The sequence below is a fragment of the Xiphophorus maculatus genome, chromosome 6, assembly GCF_002775205.1.
Source record: "Xiphophorus maculatus strain JP 163 A chromosome 6, X_maculatus-5.0-male, whole genome shotgun sequence".
Classification (NCBI taxonomy): Eukaryota; Metazoa; Chordata; class Actinopteri; order Cyprinodontiformes; family Poeciliidae; genus Xiphophorus; species Xiphophorus maculatus.
This window is the reverse complement of record NC_036448.1, coordinates 4,569,506-4,588,837: the sequence shown is the minus strand read 5'-3', so window position 1 is coordinate 4,588,837 and position 19,332 is coordinate 4,569,506. Positions and strand designations below refer to the sequence as shown.

The 19,332-nt window shown below is 38.6% G+C and overlaps 2 protein-coding genes across 4 annotated transcripts in view; both read left to right on the top strand.

Moving 5' to 3' along the window:
• Positions 1-247: 247 nt before the first annotated feature.
• On the top strand, positions 248-5,058 carry leprot. The gene is made up of 4 exons (XM_005812652.3): positions 248-388; positions 760-835; positions 2,494-2,677; positions 3,724-5,058. The coding sequence occupies exons 1-4, from the start codon at positions 373-375 to the stop codon at positions 3,838-3,840; spliced, it is 393 nt and encodes a 130-aa protein (XP_005812709.1). The 5' UTR covers positions 248-372; the 3' UTR covers positions 3,841-5,058.
• Positions 5,059-9,499: 4,441 nt separating this feature from the next.
• Positions 9,500-19,332, top strand: part of LOC102226342 (cAMP-specific 3',5'-cyclic phosphodiesterase 4B-like) — a 67,045-nt gene continuing 57,212 nt past the window's right edge. Inside the window, exons 1-2 of one of the 3 annotated variants that reach the window (XM_023335537.1) lie at positions 9,500-9,518; positions 15,205-15,266. The gene's annotated coding sequence lies outside the window, so the exon portion shown is untranslated. Of the gene's footprint in view, positions 9,519-10,012; positions 10,202-15,204; positions 15,267-19,332 lie in introns of those variants that run through there. The other 2 variants (XM_023335536.1, XM_023335538.1) reach the window with 2 other exon arrangements.

The window sequence follows — 19,332 nt, the reverse complement described above, 5'->3', positions numbered from 1 at the left end:
AGCATTTTATTTATAGATTTTTTTTGTATTATTATTTTTGAATTTTAAAAAATTATTTGTAAAATTATCTTTTCATATTAAAAAAAATATTATTTTAAAAAATAATGTAAAATTATTTTAAAAATCGACATTTGTACAGTCTGGGACAGCTGTAAATCCAGACAGACGGACATTGTGTCATACTATGTTTACCACGGTGGCTGGGTACCAACATGGTACTGTCGCTTTAAGACAGTCATGTGACGTAGCCTCAGGAAACCCAGATGGAGGAAGCAGGAAGTTCGTCCAGCAAGACAAGACGCCTCGGATCATAAACAACATTCAAAGAAGAGAATAAAAATCTTACAGGGAGCATTTAACAGATTTATAACAATGGCTGGGATTAAAGGTACAGTGCTGAAACATTTCCGGACAGGTTCAGGGGTTGACAGTTTGGGTTTTTGATAAGTTTTGACGACCTACTTCAGAAACTTTTGTTAGCTTTTGTTTCCAACCCTTCATGAATCATTTTCACTGACAGTAGACGGTGTGACGTTTTACAGGATATTTATTATCACATAGAAAATATATAGACTTTGTAAACTGCTTACTGGTTTTTGTGCTGCCTTAGCCTGGGAGTGCAAAACAAAACTTAGAACAAATATTGTAGCGAGTCCGTAGCTAAGGAAAGATTTAGCCTTGCGCGTTGCACTTTCGTTTTCATTTATTGCTGCTCATTTATTGCCGCCAAGTGATTAAATTTCTGACATCTCCTTTTAGCTCTGGTTGGTCTCTCATTCAGCGGCGCCATCGGACTGACATTTCTTCTTCTGGGCTGCGCACTGGAGCAGTACGGGTATGTTCGGACAGCTCACCACGCTGCACTGCATTTTTACATTTGCACACTAACAAATCGGCGTGTCCTATAAATTGTTAGGCTAAGTATCTTCAGAAAAAAATTATTTCAATTAAAACATCCTAACAAAAACCTAGAAATGACTTCTAAATGATACCTATGCTAAAATGTAGGCGGAGCACAGCATTTCAAAATTGGACATTCTGGAATATTTAATGTTCAGCTGTGACAAGAAAACCCCAAACGATTATTTGTTGCCAAAAAAAAAAAAAATTACAAGCCAGTTTACAGCATTTGACAAAAAAGTTTTGCTAGCAACAGGGCCGGTGCCAACCTTTTGGACGCCCTGAGCACAAATTATTTATGTACCCGAAGAGGAGGAAGATCAAAGCATTTCTTCCATCGATTATAATGGATGAAGATCTTATCCCCTACTCCAGCGTCTCTCTGCCAAAAGCATATTTATTTTTTAAATGTCTTTGTTGGAAGCAAAGCGGAATCAAAGTCAACTTCCTTGTTTGTGTGAAAAGCTGATTCTGACACTAGGAACTCATTTCATTTGTCAAGTTCCAGTCATGACATCAGTGTGCAGAAAGTTACAAAATAGATGGAAAGATGCATTGAAATCTAAAATGCTGTTCAACAACCAGAATTATGCAGGTTGCGCACTGACAACTGGTTGATCTGTGAATATTGTCAAGGTTGTTGGCATGAAAAAAAAAATGCAGCAAGAATTTTAATTTCCTGAAAGGAATTCAAAAGCCGACTGAGCGTCAGAGGTGGGTAGATTATCTGAAAGTTGTTCTCAGGTCAGCGCAGTGGGACTTCACCATATTTTCACTTAAGTAGAAGTAGAAAGTAGTAAAAGAAATAGCAGCTCAATTAAATCACTTTCAAACCAAATGTCTATCAAATTTAGCTCAGAAACTTATAACTGATTTAGACATTTTTAGGTCTAATTTCAGTTTAAAAAATACTTTTAGTTGTGTTGGAAGAATTAAAAAAAAAAAAGTAGTTCAAAACGCATCACTTACTTTGATTAGAAGGAAAATCTAAAGACTTTTCCAGAAGTGCTAAGCTTAGCTCTGCAGGCTAGCATTATGACAGATGTAGCTTTTTGTTTTTTCGCCCTTAACCGTGTCCCAAAATAACAAATGAATAGATTTATTTTTTCCAAAAATACATTTATAACTGACTAATATACTGCTGCAGAGTATATTTTTACTGTCCAAACACATTCAAATAACAGAAGGGCAATCTGCTGGCCATCTTTTGTAATATCTTCTTAGATGCTTTGAAAAATAAATCCTTCTCAGCTCAAACTGAAACCTACGTTGTTGGGGTTTTTTTTTTTTGCAGCCCTCTCGCAAATCAAAAATAAGAAACTAGATGACGGATGGGCCTGAGCTCTGCACTTTCTGAACTCATCTGTGTTTTGCTTCGGTCTCTCCAACACCTTCTTGAAAAAAATACGTAACGCCGACTTGGTTTTAGACAGTCTGCTCCTCTAGCATTCGGTACGGGACGACTGACCTGACGGATCACATGTAGTTACCAGTCGTTGTCTCTGAGCCCCAAACTGGGATGTTTTCTCATCACAGAGGAAATACTTTGGTGTTTGATCTGTCCCCCACGCCCCCTCCTTCCATTTCTCACAGGGTATACTGGCCGCTTTTTGTGCTGATTTTCTACGTGTTGAGTCCCATCCCAACCTTCATATCCAGACGCCTGAGTGACGATGACTCCTCCAGCAACGCATGCAGGGAGCTGGCCTACTTTTTAACGACGGGGATCGTGGTGTCGTCTTTTGGGCTCCCCGTTGTCTTGGCCCGAAACAGTACGGTGAGTTCTCTTTGCTCCTACGTTTATGTGTCCGGAGCCTTTCCAAAGTATTCACAGCCGTTAGACTGCTTGGGCTGGATATGCGGAAATTTCTTTTTATTTTGTTTATGGCAAACAATTAAATCAGTGTTAAAAATAAAATAAGTAAAATGTGAATACGCACAAAGATGAATTGCTTCAATGAAGTTTTAAGTCAGAAAACCAATGAAATTTGTGATCTGATGCATATTGTGGCGACATTCTCTTGAGGCAAAACATTTTGAGAATTTTATTTATTTATTCATTTTTTTTCTGAAATTTTTTTTCATAGTAAAATGTTCCTATAAAATAGATAAAAGTTTGTGATTGGAACATGGCAAAATGCAAGCAAAAAAGGAGAGAAAAGAATAAATAGGTTTTTTTATGTAATAGTGATGGCAGAGATGGGTCTAGGAGTAACTTTAGTTGAAAGTGCAATAACGGCATGTTATAGTGAGAGACAGGGGTCAGGGGTCAGGGGTTACTGTAACCACTGCCTGTCAACGTGCTAATGAGTCACGAGTGAAGGATCAAGCATCGTTGAACACGTTTTTTTTCTGAAGTATGAGCAGCGGAGAAGACGCTGAGTGAGAATGTAAACTGCTTTTGTGTCAAAAAAAAAAAAAGAATTTCACATCAGTTTGAAAGGCTAATAAATAGATTCATCAACACAAAAATAAATATATCTATAATTTCTATATGTTTTAGATCTTTTTCTAAACACATAATATGGCTCCAGTTGCATTTTTTCCCATTAATTACTTGTTTTGTTTATTTCATCCAACAAAAATGTTTTCTCAAAATTAGTTTTTACTATTTTCTTAATTTTACTTCACTATAATAATTAGTCATATTTTCCAAATTTCAACTTTTAACATTTTCCCTAACGCCAAAGCATTTTCCCAGCGCCCCCTGCGGGCCGACCAAGCAAGTTCTCTGGAGGTTGGAAAAACCCTTCAAGCAAGCAAGTTTTTCCGACCACCGCGGCGCCGTGTCGCCTGCTTACGGCCCAGTCTGCTCTCTTACAGATCCAGTGGGGCGCCTGCGGCCTGGTGATGACGGGAAACGCCGTCATCTTCCTCACCATCCTCGGCTTCTTCGTCATCTTCGGAGGCGGGGACGAGTTCAGCTGGGAGCAGTGGTAGAGCGCGTGGAAAGCGCTCGGGCAGACGGGGCGGGTAGTTGGATAGCGAGATGAAGCGATGGCAGATCGAGGGGCGCGTTTGTTCTGCGCTGAATCGGGAGGGTGTAGAAAGAACAAAACCTTCACCAAGATGATTTTATTTTTTTCATTCGGGGGATCGGGGGGTTTAGATTTAGTAGGCAGTACTTTTTATGCTTATGAATGTGCCTTAAGTGTGTGGGACCGTAGGGACTCTGAGGCCTCCAGCCCCTATAACCACCAACTCTATCCATTATATCCCAGGTGGTTTAGCTTGCCTTAGCTTAAACTCCCAAAGTGGCCTCTTATCGAAGCTACCATCCTCATCACCGTGCCTCAGTTTATTATTATTTTTGGATCCCAGTCATTTTGAATGGGGTCCAAAAAGGAAAAAAGGTTGTAATTCATAATGCGAAGCTTACTGTCTGTTCTGAATCATGGCTTGCGTTACACAAGCGCTGTTCGCTTTTAAAAGTCGGAAGGTGTTAAACGACGGCAGGATGCAGGCCTGAGGCGTTTCCTTACTTCTCTTTGTATTTATTTTTTTTTTCCTCAAGACTTTTTTGTTTTTTGGTTCTTTCTCTTCCTGTCGCAATTGTTTACGTCTTCACCAAAGATCACTTCCGACTGCAACAGAAGAAAAAAATTAAAAAAAATTGATGTATGTTGTCCAATCCAGAGAAAGTTTCCTGATTCATTTCACGAACGAAAAAAACAGACACTAATGATCATGGTTAGTAATTCTTTTTTAATGTTTTTTTTTGCGCAATTTGAGTAGCTCATTCTGCTGACGTACGCTTTGAAGCCAAGTGCACTTCTCCACACTGAACTTATCCATAACCGTCTGCCTTATGTGATGTGTGTTTAATTAGCAAAGAAATCACTGATGTTTGACTTGCTTTCTCTTGAATCAATATTACAGCCTCATATTCTGTTTGTCGTTGTTGATGGGAGTAAGACTGTGTTGCCCCTCTCATTGAAAACTGTAGTTATTGTTCTATATCATATTCTGTTTCTTTAGCATTAGCTTCACATCTGGGGGTAAGATAATATATTTTGGTAAAACTGACACTTTGTCTCCTGGTAGAATTTCTATTCTTTATGTAGTAACTTCCTTACACACTAAGGAGAACATTGAGGTTATTTTACGAGCTCCAATCATGTTCTCTAACATTTAATAAAACTTTGTGTTGTAAGTGTGCAGACTCTTATTTTTTATTTCCTTTTTTTTTCAGGTGCTTATGCTTTAGGAATTGGGAAAACCAGACTACATTTTTGCAGAGTTGCACTGATTAGAGGTTTTGTGACCCACGTACTTAACTTTTCCAGTGTCTCTTTAAGGACTTTCAATCACACAGTTAATCTTTTTTTTTTTACTCTTGATATAAATAAATGGAAAATGCATGTTTTTACAATTATTTATATCAAAATAAAACAATGATTTTTCTCTAAAATGAAAGCCCAAAGTTGACTTTTCTACAGAATAAACCCACTTTAAAAACATTACAGCAGATGTCAATTAGCTTCCTACAAGGCAGATAATCTCATTTTTTTCTTTTGCTCACCTGAGGATGTAAGAGTGCGCCCAAACACGTTCCTTTTTTTCCCTACAAGATAATTTGAAAATAACTTCTTTAAAAAAATGTCTTGAACTTTGAGAAAAACACTCTGGTTTACTACATGTTGGATGATTCAATAAATCATTCATTCATCATAACTATATAGGAGGAGAAGATTTCTGTCGCGAAACGATAATTTATTTTGTTCTACTTGGAGCAGCTGATATTACACAGCTCCGCAGTGACCTTAAAGCAGACAAATTGATTAGAGTTGACATTTTAAATAGATTTTGGCAAATTATTAGGATTTACCGTGATTAATATGGCTAACTTTCATAATGGATTTCTGTTATTAGAGCCTTACTTTGACCATTAGATTCCTAGTAGACGGCTAACATTTTCTAATTCGTTTTGTTCCGTCACAAACAGAATTGGACTCTTAAAACACAACAACTTTTCTGTAATATCCGTTTCGCTCCAAGAAGCAAGCCGAAGGAATAGCAGTCATTCCTCCATAGAAAGTGTAGTTATCTTTCTAGAAGCTTCTTGCTGCGTTTGTGCCTCCTCCGGCTTCAGTGAAATTCAAAAACGACGACGAGATCTTCTTTCCTCAGTGGCGACTTCCACACTGATGAGTGTTGCTTTCACCTGGGCCTGCCAAAACTGAGGTATGGTAAATCAACTGGTTGGTTACATTCCAACCAGTTAGTTAGTGGTCATTTAAATCACCATCTAATTTCTCTTTTCGTCTCTTCATTTTTGCTTTTTCATTCCAGAATGTCTTTTTATGGAGGTTAAGCCTCTCTATGGGCAGCTGACCCGCGGATGCATGGAACGTGGCAGGGTAGGCTTCGACAAAAGAAGCTAACATCTAATCGCTAACATCTGTTTACTTGGATAAGGGGAGGGGATATTTACACTTACAGGTAGGTAAAGGTAAGAGACTGCTTTGTTTTTGTTTTCTACTGACTCCACGGCAACCTGAATTCGACCGAGTGTGCCAGCCGGATGGCGCTAAGCGTATCGGTAGGCCCGCAGCCGTTGAAGCGGAGTGAATGGGAGCTGCCGGAAGAAGAGTTGACAAAAGGATCACAGTTTTTGTCTTATTGCATATTTTCATAACTAAAATAAGTTACTGTTGCTACAGCAAAAAGACTAGCGCTCAGTAAGTGCCTCTCTTGCAAGTGAACTGAGGTGAAGAAAAGGAGTTTGGAGGAAATCCGTCTGACTTGAATTTTGTAATGAGAAGCTGTGCCTGTCAGACAAGTGCTGGTATGAACATATGCTAAATAATTTACACGGCTTTGAAATATTCAGAAAGCAACATGTAAAAAAAACCCCCCAACTCAGCAGCATTCAATTCAAATACAGATCGGCAACCTCTGCGTACAAACCGCCAAACAAAAGAACAATAAAAGCCAACATTATTGTAGACGGGGTTAAAGAGAACTTGATGGAAATCAAGCTGTGAACAACTTGAGTGGTTTAATTACGTCCTCTGGTGATGTGTGTTAGAAAACAACAAACCTTTACCACCATGGAGGACGGAGTTTTTGGTTTTTTATCCACAAACAAAAGGAGACCCACAGTCTGTGGATAAATTAGTGCTTGCATGAATGACATCTGTTCTGCCTGTTGCCTCCTGTAATTACATTTTGCAAAGGATTGGGCACAGCGGGAATGGTGTTATCATCATCCTGGATACTTTAATATATAATATTTCTGGGTGGAAAAATAGCCTTCGGAGGAGATAAATATCTAAAGAAAGCATGTACTATGTGAGACAAAGGAGGGTGTAGGCTCTTAAATTTCCTGTTGTCGTCATAGAGATGGTGGGACATATGTCCAATTAACACAGCCAAGTGGAGCCGGGAGGACAAATGCCAGTGGGCTACCGTAGTTCCTGTAATAATCTCCAAGCATCTCCTCATCAGGTTTTTTTTTTTTTTGTCATTTAGAAGCAGATAAAGTCCTTTATATCACCACAGTTTAAGAAAATCGTTTTGCTTAAGAAACAAAGTTGGTTAAGTTGATATCGGAAGAACAACTTAAATGTTTTCATCAGTGAGATAGAAGCTTGTATAAGTTGTTTTCAGATGTACAACACAAAGATCCCAGAGGGATAAAAGGAACCCGCAAAGAGAGACTTTAAAAAATATATGACAGATTGAATTTCTATTCAGAAAGTGTGAAAAGGACACAGGAGAAAAGAAAAATGAAAAAGAAATACCCAGGGACATCCATTCATCGTTTTTTTTTCAGGACAGCTGTTGCCTAGCAACAACCAAGGCATCAAAATGACTCCAAAACACGCCTGAATGAGGCCTTGAATGTGGCGCAGCAGAAGTTAGGTGAGACTGTAAATTATATCTCACTGCTGCTGGAGTTTTTGAACACCTTAGCCGGTGTAGAAACAGGCTTTGAAAAACAGAAAGTACCCAGTCGTACTTTCTGTAACAAAATGATATTTACCAGATCCTGAAATGATTTAAATCTGATCTCCAAGGTATAAAAACACACAATAGTTCTCTACTGTTATGTGTTGGACAAAGATGAAGCTAAATTTGGAAACTGTGTGTAGAACGTATAGAAGAAAGTACTGCTTCCATAGATTCAGCAATGGCTCATCATAAAGTATGTACTGTCTACCATGATCGAGTCAGGAGTTTTGCCAAGTTAGTTATCTGGTGTATAAAGATCTGTGTTGATACATTGCCAAATGGGAAACTGTCTGTCAGTCTGAGAATGTTTATTAGGTCATTTTCAAGCAGATCCCACAAAGTTTATTCAAAGGTCACTTTGTGGAATGCTCAAAGAAGTTGCAACTCCTTGGTGTAATGGCCGCATATAACATAAACTTTGAAGTTCATGACAGTACAAGCAGAAAAAGACTGAACAAATATTAGTTGTGGAACAATGGCCTTTGGACAGAAGAGATGTTTCATAACCTTTGACAAAAGTCAAACACATCATCGTTAACACCTCTAAAGCTTGGTGGTGGTTTGACGATTTGGGTTTGTGTGGCTGTCACTGTACAGACTAAGCTCCTTGTTCTACAATCAATTACGAGACCACCTGTCTGCCAGGTGAGGGTTTGAAATGTATAAAAAGGTGCGGACCATCATTCCTGCTCAATGATGTGACGGAAATGATCACGTCAACTTAATGCTGAAAAAAAAGAGAGTTCCAAAAGTTATGGAGTTGAATTGTGGTAATAGTTTTTCATATACAGCTTCTCTTTTGATTTTTTTTGTTTTTTGTGTGTGTGTGATTTCTTTGTTTTTATGATCAGGGCTCTCAGGGCCAGGGTCCGGCAAGTTTTAGATGTGCCCCTGCTTTGACACACCTGGTTCAGATAATCAGGTCATTAACAAGACTCTCAAGAACTTGACTGCACTGATAAGATAAGCCAATTGATTGAGGGTAATTGGACCATGTGAAAGTTACAGGACACTGGCCCTTGAGGTCTGGATTTGAGGATTCATGTTGAGGCTTCAACTGACCCCAACACCAACAACTATTGAAACAGCAGAACGGTTTAGACAGTTTGTTGAAATATGTGGTTGGAGCAGATGTTCTTCTATCAAAGGAAAGTTTCAGGATGTCACTGAAGATGATAGGTGAGTGTTATGAAGCAGACAAGACAACGGAGGAGAAGAGGTTCTTATAGGTGGACGGAGTTTCCTGAGAGGAGGTGAGTCTATCCACAGAGGTTAAGGTTGACTGGTGGTGGTAAGTGGTGGGGTTTTTTTTGTCATGTTTTTTTCCCCTTTTGTCTTCCCTTCCAGATGGAGGAGGAATAGATGAAAGATTGTTGGAGGGTGGATAGGCGGGGGAGTATGGCATATTGGAGGTGAAGAGACTGAGCAGAAGGAGCTTGGAGATTAGTTTTCGAATGAGACTGGACAGCGAGGAGACAGGACGCAGAGATCCAGGAACGAATGAGACAATGACCAAAACAAGTTTCCCACTCACTGAGATGGAATTGTCAGGCCAGTCTTCCTCAGGGGAACCCACTCATCTTGAGCTCCTCTTGATTGTGCTTGGTGAGGTTCATCTGTGGGAGTTTATACCTATCTGCCACATTTGGCAAAGATGAGAGGTAAGAATAACACACACACACACACACACACACACACACACACACACACACACACACACACACACACACAGCATTGAATGGCTCTGTGCATTTTTAAAATGATCCCTACAAGTGTCTTTTTCTTCTTTTTTTTTTTTAACTATCGCAGCATAATTTCCTTTAAAATTGTCATGAATAAAAATGAAATATTCTATTAGATTTTGATACAATAAAGTCACTGGCATAGTTATTTATTCTTGAGGTAAGGTAAGAAAAATCTAAAATCGTTAGTACCGTGTATAGACCGTAAACTATGACTATCAGGAAGGTTTCCAGACAAAGGGCCAGAGGGCTGTTGCTTTCAAACAGACAGATTCATTCCCTTCTGGGTGGAAATCTAATAGAATCAGGCTGGAGTGGAAGTGGGAGAGCGGCCGCACGGGGCGCGCGCGCGATGACAAGCCATTGGTAAAAGGGGTTTGGGAGGATTTACGTGGTCGCGGTTAAAGCCAATCGATGTGCTCGTGGAGTCGTGAAGGGGAACGAGCGCGAATGGGACAAATGGAACCTGATAAAAGGGGGCGCGTGCCTCGGCAGGCTCGCGGTGGGACGGACCGCGGAGCAGAGAGACAGCAGCTTCGTCGGAGGGAGGACACAAACCATCGATAAGAGGAAATTCATTCGGTAAAGCAGCTCTTAGAAATGTAAATATTTTTTGCCTTGCAGAGCTTTTCGTCGAACTTATTATTATGAGCCAAATTGTTGTGTGTGTTTTTTTTTTTTTTTTCGGCCGCCAGCCTGGAGCTCTCGCGACGTTTCTTTGAAGTTTTGACATATTTGGCATCTTCCTAAGTCTTATCCAGAGAAGTCCTGTTGTGAAAACGTTAGATTTATGTACTGGGCTTCCGTCATTTGATGTGCAGATAAACTTTTTACAGGAAACATCTTTTGTACCCGTTAATTGCGCAGGTTTATTGCATTTCTAGGCTGCTGCCCTCCTTATCTTTGTTTCCACTTTGCGGTGAAAGCATCTCTCTTCCTTTCGACAGTTCCGTTTCATTGTGTCACGTTTCAAAGACTTTTCTTAACCGGCGGTAACATGATAATGACATGTTTTTTAGATCGTAGTCAAATGGAGTAAAGTTTGAAGAGTGTCTGAGATATGTACTTAGGATTTAAGACAGGTAAAGAAGATGCAAAAAGAAACATTTGGGTCAGTGTTGAGCACAGTAAGGGAGGGGTTGGCTGCTTTGGTCTTTAAACTGCCTTCTGCCATTAGAGAATCAGTCAGTTTATTTACCAATGAAAGAACAGGCAAATGAGTTTAACCTAAAGGGCACGCTGATAGATAGCTTTAAGTAGGCTGTAAAATCAACATAGAATGCCTGAAGGGATTTAATGTATCTGCTTACAGAGTCAGCAGGAAAATCTTTGTTACTTTTTCTTTTAAGTGTTTGCTTGAAACATTTAAAATCTTGACAAACAATACGTCTCGTAACAAATAATTGAACAGCTGCTCTGTTGTTTAAGATTTTGAGGTAAAATGATACTATGTTGCAACACTATGTGAGTGGATGTGTGATTTTTAGGCTATGGTATCATCTGGTTGGAGAGACTCTGTCCTATTTAGTATAACATGCAGAAATATCAATCACAGAGGGCAAATAGGGATTCATAGCTAATACCTGATTATAGTGTCCATCCTATGTTTCTTATCTATTACAATCAATGGAAAAATCAAAAATAGTACAACCTCTTTCACTTGCAAAGTTTCACATCTCAGATGATAAAAAAGAGCATGATAATGTTTTTTACACCTAACCTCAAGAGTACAAAGTCAGTTCCACACTGTTCTCATTAGTAAAAACCATAATGGAAAGTAGATTTGTTCATGTACAGCTCTCTTAAAGTCCCAAAATAGCATTTCACTATGGAATTTGACTGGACTATTTCTTCATTCAGTTTTTTTAGTGTTGTTTTTTGTGCTGTCCCATTATAGATTTTCCTCAATGTTTGGGATCTTTGTTTTGTTGCATGGTCCAACTTCAGCCACAATTTGACTGTGGCAACTGGCTCATATAATGATCACTCATATAGAGTGAGCTACATTTAAATTTTATACCCTCAAATGCTTCGGTACTCAGAAAAGTTTGTGGGCCTCCTAACCTGCAGCAGTAAAGCAAGCCCGTCACCCTTTCACCACAACGCTTAAATGTTTCTAAATGTTGTTTTTTTTGCCAATATGCTAAGTTTTGTATTATGTCTTTTGGCTTAAGCATCTTTACTTTTGTCTCATCTGTCCAAGGAACATTATGCAGAAGATGGATAATGATTCTTTTGGATGGAACTTTGCCATCATGTTCTTTTTAAAAGGAAGAGGCTTTGGCAATCCTTTCTTTCGTTGTCGTTTTGTCATTGTACTGCCATACCAACCACTGATGCTAACTCCTCAGCAAGGAAATCAGCTACTGGCTGTCTTAAAAATCGCTAGATGACATCATCGCATAATTTACATATTTGATCATATGTGATTCAGAAGAAACCATTGTCTAAGGCAGGGGTGCCCAAAGTCGGTCCTTGAGGGTCAGCATCCTGCATGTTTTAGTTCTCTCCCTAGTGGTAGTATTAACCTCCTCTGCAAGTCAATGTTCTTCTTAGCCCTTCTGATGAGCCATCATTTGATGCAGGTGTGCTAAACCAGAGAAAGAACTAAAACATGCAGGACGCCGGCCCTCGAGGACCTCTGACTTTAGGCACCCCTGGTCTAAGGCAAAAGTGATAAAATACTCTAAACATTAAGAAATGAGCTTTATGAAATCATTTAATAATGTCAGTTGAGTAATGTAAATATTCCCTTTGCCCGATATCAAATAATACAAATAATATCAAATTTAAGGGGCTCACCGCAGACAAATATGCCGACAATGTTGCTAAGTTGGCAACACTGTTAGCAACAAGCTAAGTGAGACCGGTGCAAACGGATATTGCATTCTCGTGGTTTTGTCAGTTTCTCTGATTGCTGCATGGTCTGACCTTTGGGCCAATTTGCTGCGATATCTGCACCTTGAGACCTTGAGACATGGTCAAATATCTGAAGTGTTTTTTCTACTTGGGAATATTTTTTTCTCAAAGTAGAATGATGGACTTCAAGTTGTTCAAAAATAGTGCCATAACCCATTTATAACTACGAACTGCTTCTTTTGTTCATGAAATCTGACAATCTGATTATCTCTACTGTACCTACAGTAGAGATTTAGTTAGGGGTACACCAATTCATCAGCCATCCAGCTTATCTTTACCAATTTCTTGGAAGATCGATGATCGGCCAATACTTACACGGGAAGCCGATATTGTCCACCGTTCTTATCTGCCTCAGAAAAGGTCTAAAAATCAACCGCTGTCCTCCTCTGTTCTGCCCTGAGAAAGGTCTGACTGACAGTCCGCCCCACCAGGTCACGTCTGGACATTTGCCGTTAACAATATTTACCTCAGTGTTACCAACTCAGCGACTTTCTTGCTATATTTAGCAACATTTCACGGAAAAAATGTTGTATCCACCAAAATCGGAATCAGCAGGTCAGGCTTTTTAAAGATTGGTGATTGGGCAGAAACCTGCAATCGGTGCACTGCCTAGAGTAGCAGGCTGCTGTGTGAATGGGGCACACCCAGTAACTAAACCAAGAAGTTTAATTTCTTCAGAGTTTAATCAATACTAACAGTGGAACCTTTTTTTTTTAGTTAATATTTAAACATTTCTCTGACTTGGTAAAGACCAGATCACTTATATTGTGTCCTCATGAAAACATTGAAGGTCGCCATACTCTCTTCTACCACAACTGTAAATAATAGAAGTAAAAACAATGGGCGAACAAATTAGAGTTAGTAATATTGTTTAGTTTCAGGACTGGTGAGTCTTAAATGTCCAGTCCCTCATTTGAAGGAGCTTCAGTTGAATTCACATTTCTATTAATCAACACAAGCCATTGATTCATGACTGGAAAATTACATTTCCCTCTCTTATGTAAATCAGAGTTTTGGACATTCTTCCCACAGATCTCGGCAACAGGTTGCAACTGTTGCTCTGTTTCAAATTAGCTTTACACATCAGAAACTCCGCAGTGTTCCACTTTAAGCCTGCCCCAGAGCTTTTGTGTGGTCTGTGTATGTTGGTGGTGTGACCTCAGCAGATCACTGTGCTTTTAGTCTCATTGTGCGTTGAAACAACACCGCACATCCAGCTGCTTCTCAAAGCGCTTGCCAGACTGATGAGTCAGTGATTGGCTGCTTGGTGGCGTCAATGCTGATGTTATGCTGCCTTCTCTGTCAGGGACTGTTGATGCTTTTGACTTCCTGATGATGTGTACATGGCCTGTCTGTGTCAGGCATTTTGTTGTTTCAGACTGACTGACTGTCAGACCTGGGAGCTGTGCTGTTAATTCAGCTAACAATGAATACAGAGAGCATTCTGTCACGTTCTCTTGTTCGTGCGCCTCCTGTAACTGTCAGAGGAAGACTGCTGAAATTGTGCTGCAAATACGTCACATGCAACTCTTGATATTCTCCTCATGGGGACCTTTTCCACCAAACTGTTAGTGGGCTTTTTTTCACCAATGTTTAGAACGAGACGAACCCCGACCCGAACACAGAAAACAAGAGCTATTGTAGTCCCCGTTTGCTGCTGGACCAAAGGAAAAATCTGCTTACGTCAGGAGTTACACAGGGGGGCGGGCTCACAGGGAACAGCAGCCAATGAAAATCTTGTTAAACACCGTTGAGTTTAGCTTCGTATTTTAATCAGTGCTGTTAATTGATTAAAAACTGTAATCAGATTAATCATACTCTAGCGCTGTGATTAATCCCTCTGCTCAACTTTGTAAGCTTGAAACATAAAAAAAAAAAATCACAGTTTCAAAACATCTTTAAGTAAATCTTATATTGGCGCAAATCAAATGTCTTTATTTTCCAGGTTTTCGTATTCATGAAGGTTTAACAGAAGCCGTTTTGTTTCTGATGTTAATTTAGAAATGTGTGCTATGAACTGGTTGTGCTTCGGTGGAAGAATAATTCATCGTAGTAATAAGTTGGCTACATACCGGCTTGTTGTAATGCAAACTACCATCATGGTGTTTTTAAAAGTGAAATTTGGCTAAGCGCTCCACTTTCTCGCTTCACTCATCTTTTCACTTGCGTTTGCGAGTTCGCATTATTGACTGCAGTACAAGACCTCGTGACGTGCTGCTTTAAATAAGGTAACCCTCCGTGGGAGATCAATCTGCATTATATAATAATAATGTGTTAAACATTTTAGATTAATCACATGCCTTAACATTCACAGCCCTAATTTTAGTCAAATTAGGGTTGTGTTATTAGCTTCCATTTTCCATCTATGTAGAGTCATAAAGCATTAGTAATAAATTAAGGTGGAGATATTGAGTCTGATTCTGGGATAAAAAATATTTGTGTTGTTAGAATGTTTCCACACTCTACAATATTTTACAAAAACAAATAAATTACTGAGACATTCATGGTGCCATAATGATGACCAGTTCTTTTTCAGAACCACTTCAAAAGTATCTCTGGCACCAGCCTCTTTTTAGTACTGGAAGCTTTTTGTGAAAAAGCCTGAACAGGATCACCGTTTTACAGTCACTTTTGTTATAGCGTTGTCATTTAATTCCTGGTTATTCTCATATTTTCTGTCATTCAGGTTGGCAGTCTGCTTTCGCAAATTCAGCTTCAGCTTTCATCACTGAGACTACAGCTTCATCTGTAAGTAAATTGACTGCATGGACCAAATGGACTGAACTTATATACAGTACAGACCAAAAGTTTGGACACAACTGTGTGTCCAAACTTTTGGTCTGTACTCAGTTCAGACCAAACGTTTGGACACACCTTCTCATTGGATTCAATGAGAAGGTGTGTCCAAACGTTTGGTCTGTATTAACTAATGTACTGCTAAGATAAAATATAATTGTTAGTTGTGATAATGCTGTCTGCGACATATATTTATTGTTAAAAATGTAGTTGTTGTTTTTTAAGTAAACAAGCTTATTTCTCATAATGTACCTCTTGGCTGAAAGTGGGTACCTTTTTGCTTTTGGTTGATTCTTAATTTGAAATCTATGCGGATTAATTCGGCTAAGAATTACCTGACCTCTAGGGAGAAATTATAAAGAATCAAATTTTCATTATAAGGTGGCTAGTTTATCCTTCAGTTTGAACAAGATAATAAAAACATAGAGACATCTCAGAAAAGTCACATACTCTGTTGTGATTCAGCAGAACTTTGGGAATTCCACATTCATGATCCCAATAAACACACACTATTCAGATAGAGGGTTCATATGAAGTGTACAACATTCACTTCAAAGGCATGAATGTTGTACAAAATCCCAGCAGCTTTAGTGGGTAATAGAAACCTTTCTCCTTTAACTTCCCCATCATGACAGTTTTTCACCCAAACGACTACTACTACTCCATTTATTTTTTTGATTTAACATTTTAGCTAATTCTAAACCCCAACTTAAACTCAACCTACTAGCCAAGTTCTGTCCTTCTAAGTTATTTAGTATTTCTTAGTGTCTCTGGGAACGGTAAGTTTGTTTTGCTTGTATCCATAAAGTGCTGACAGATTTCCGCAGTGACAGTGCCTCATCAAATTTCCACTCGGGCCATTGAGTTTGAATGTGGGCTCATATTTCTTTATTTTAAAAATGGCTCGGATCAAATTATTGGTTTCGTTGAGCAGAAACGCAGTGACTCACTAACTCCTACAGCTGCCATTTATGTGGCCCTCTTTCCTTTGTTGCAAAAAAGGTCTGGGATGAAATAATTATTTATCTGTGTCATTAAAATGTAGGTGAGGCAAAAATATGAGTGCCTCATGAATCATGTGTAGCTTGGAGTGTAGTGGAGGGCAGTACAAAATACAAAATGTTTTTACATAACAGATCAATTCAATTTATTTATACAGCACCAAAACAACCACTTCAATCCAATTAAGCAGGAAGATTTAAAGTCAATTACATCTAATTTGAGCTTACTCAATAAACAATGCCATCCAGTCCAAAGCAGCTTTCTGTCTCAGGACCTTTTGTAAAGCTTGAAATTATTGTTGTTGCTAAGGCCAAGTTTGAATAATGAATAATGATTTTATTTGCAACTCTTAACGTAACAAGCAGCACATGTGACTGCAGAACAGTCCTGGGACATTTGGCCCAGAAGGTTTGGTGTGGCCATGCTCTCTCTCTCTCTCTCTCTCGGGCCGTACAGCAGGGCAGTGGGCTCCCTGCATGTGGCCTCCATAGCGACGTCATCTTTCAGCTGCCACAAATCCGTGTGTTGTTTCTCTCCCTCCTCGGCAAAACTCCTCTCAGTCCTTTCGGATCTGAACGGCTCGTTTTTGCTGCGCAGAATGTAAACACACACGCAAACAGAAAGATAAATATTTCCACTTTGGCCCAGTCTGACTCGGTAAGGACTGACTGACAGCTACAGGATAGAATTTGTATAAATGCCGTGTTCAAGAATTGTCACATCTACGTTAAAGTTACATTTATTTCAGCGATTCTGTTCTCGGAAAAATACAATATTACATCGGGCCGATAAAAAATGGATTTTGTTACAGAAATGTTGTGGTTCACACGATCACGGGGAAAACTGCTGAGTTAGCAGCGTTTCAGCTCATTGACACCATCAAGGAAGGTCACGTCACAAAAAAGGTCATTGTAAATCAGGGCTCACTATGTGCTGTATCTCGGCATGTTATAGGAAAACATGAGTGTAGACCTGTCATGGCAAGCAATAAATCAATTAATTATATAATAAATTAAAACAAACTCAATAATTTCCATTTGCATGATTCATTATTTTTTACCAAAAACTGCATGACAAGTTTTCAATCTGGTAATTTGATCTCAACTAACTCCTAAGAAGAAATTGTCCTTCTTTTTGAAGGACAATTTTGTTTACAGAAACTTCATAATTCATGTTTTTGTCTGTTTTATTTATTTATTTTGGATATTTAAAATGTCTTCCAATTCCAGTGTTAAATGTTCATCAGAACTTAAAGTTTCTTAATCTTTGAGAATGTGCCCTCGCATTAGAATTATATTATTTGAAAATGGTCTCAAAATAGCAATATTGTAGTTTATCACAATAACTTCTGGGACAGTTTATCTTCCTGCAGAGTTTATCTTGATAGGCCTAGGTGAATGTTTGCAGAGGTTTGCCAAAGCTCTTTCCAGAGGTGACATGAATTTAAGTGTAAAAAATAAGCGAGATAGAGGATCCAGTGTCGGCTTTAGTCAAAAGTTAAGAATGCTGCTGTTGTTTTGGAGTGACCTCAGGAATCAGGAATGTTGGTTCGCAAACCACTAATGCAACCACAAGGTCATGCACACACACACACACGCACACACAGCCTCCTACAGAAAGTAATAGCTGGAATGTAAAGGGTTAAAAACAGACGGATATTAAAATTGTTTTAGATCACATTTATGATGCGCAGTGATCTAAAAGTAGCTGTGAAAGTAGTCTGAAAAGTCTCAACAAGCTGGAGTATGTTTGGATATTCCTGTTTTCCCTTATTTAATCTCAGTCCAGCCTAGTCAGAGTAAAGACAGCTGCACGAAGTGCAACCACTGCTCTATGTGTAGGACATGCCTACACAAACAGTGTGGGATGGATGGATAAGATTAGAAAGACCAAGCAGAGAAATCCTCTGCTGCATTCCAGCAATGATTTGAATGCATCATTTTGAACATTTATTCCTGGGCTCATTGTGGGGTGATATTAATTGACGCCGTCTTTACAGCCTTTTTGTATTAGTAGTTATATATTTGCAGTTTTTGTGCTGAATAGGTGTGCCACATTATTGTTTTATTGCTGTTTGCAAATATAAACACTGTCATCAGATTAAATACTAATTTATTGTGCAGAAATTTGAACATATAATTAAGGAAATGAATTTATTCTTATGTAAAAGTAGTTATATATTTCCAGTGGTGGAAAAGTCTGTGGGCCTCTTATAAAGAGCATCTAAGAGACCCAAATTTAAATCTACCTCTTGTAGATTAAAATGTATTTATTTAGGGATGTGAAAATGATTTATACCCTTCTCAGTAATTGATGGTTAAGTCTTCATTGGTTTGACTTAGTCAAACACCTCTTTAAAATTCCCACCATCTTTTTGCTAGTCTTCTCTATCATTTCCTAAGGATGCACCGATCCACTTTTTTCACTTCCAATACCAATATCTGAGGTTTAGTATTGAACACTACTGATCGAATACAGAAACACAGCTAACTTGGCTTAAAATGTTTCATTTTTTTTAAACACAGGTATAAATGTACTGAATTATAAATGTATTTTGTACCTCTGCACCAGAACAGCACATTTAAATACACCAATAGCTTCACAAACTCGGTCAAACATGTAAAATAACATGTAAAAAAATTAGCGCTCTTAGGCTGTATGTTAGAGGTCTCTCCAGCACCAGTCAAATCAAAGGGCAAAATTACCTTAAATGATTAAATTACCTGTGCAACACAATTGCAGTTCAGCATTGTATGTAGTATTTTCATGGTGTTAAAAAATAAGTGATAAAATATTTAAGCACTGTACATCAATTCTGTCAAAGCATCACAAACACAAATACTGCACTTGAGAAAAGCAAAAAAAAAAAATCAACAACAACAAAAAAACATTACAGTTATTGAATAGGCGACTTCAGGACACCAATTAAATGAAGTAGTGCATTTTAATTTATTGATGATCTACTTAAACCCAAACTGGAAAACATAGTAAAAATTGAAATCCCAACAATGCACTA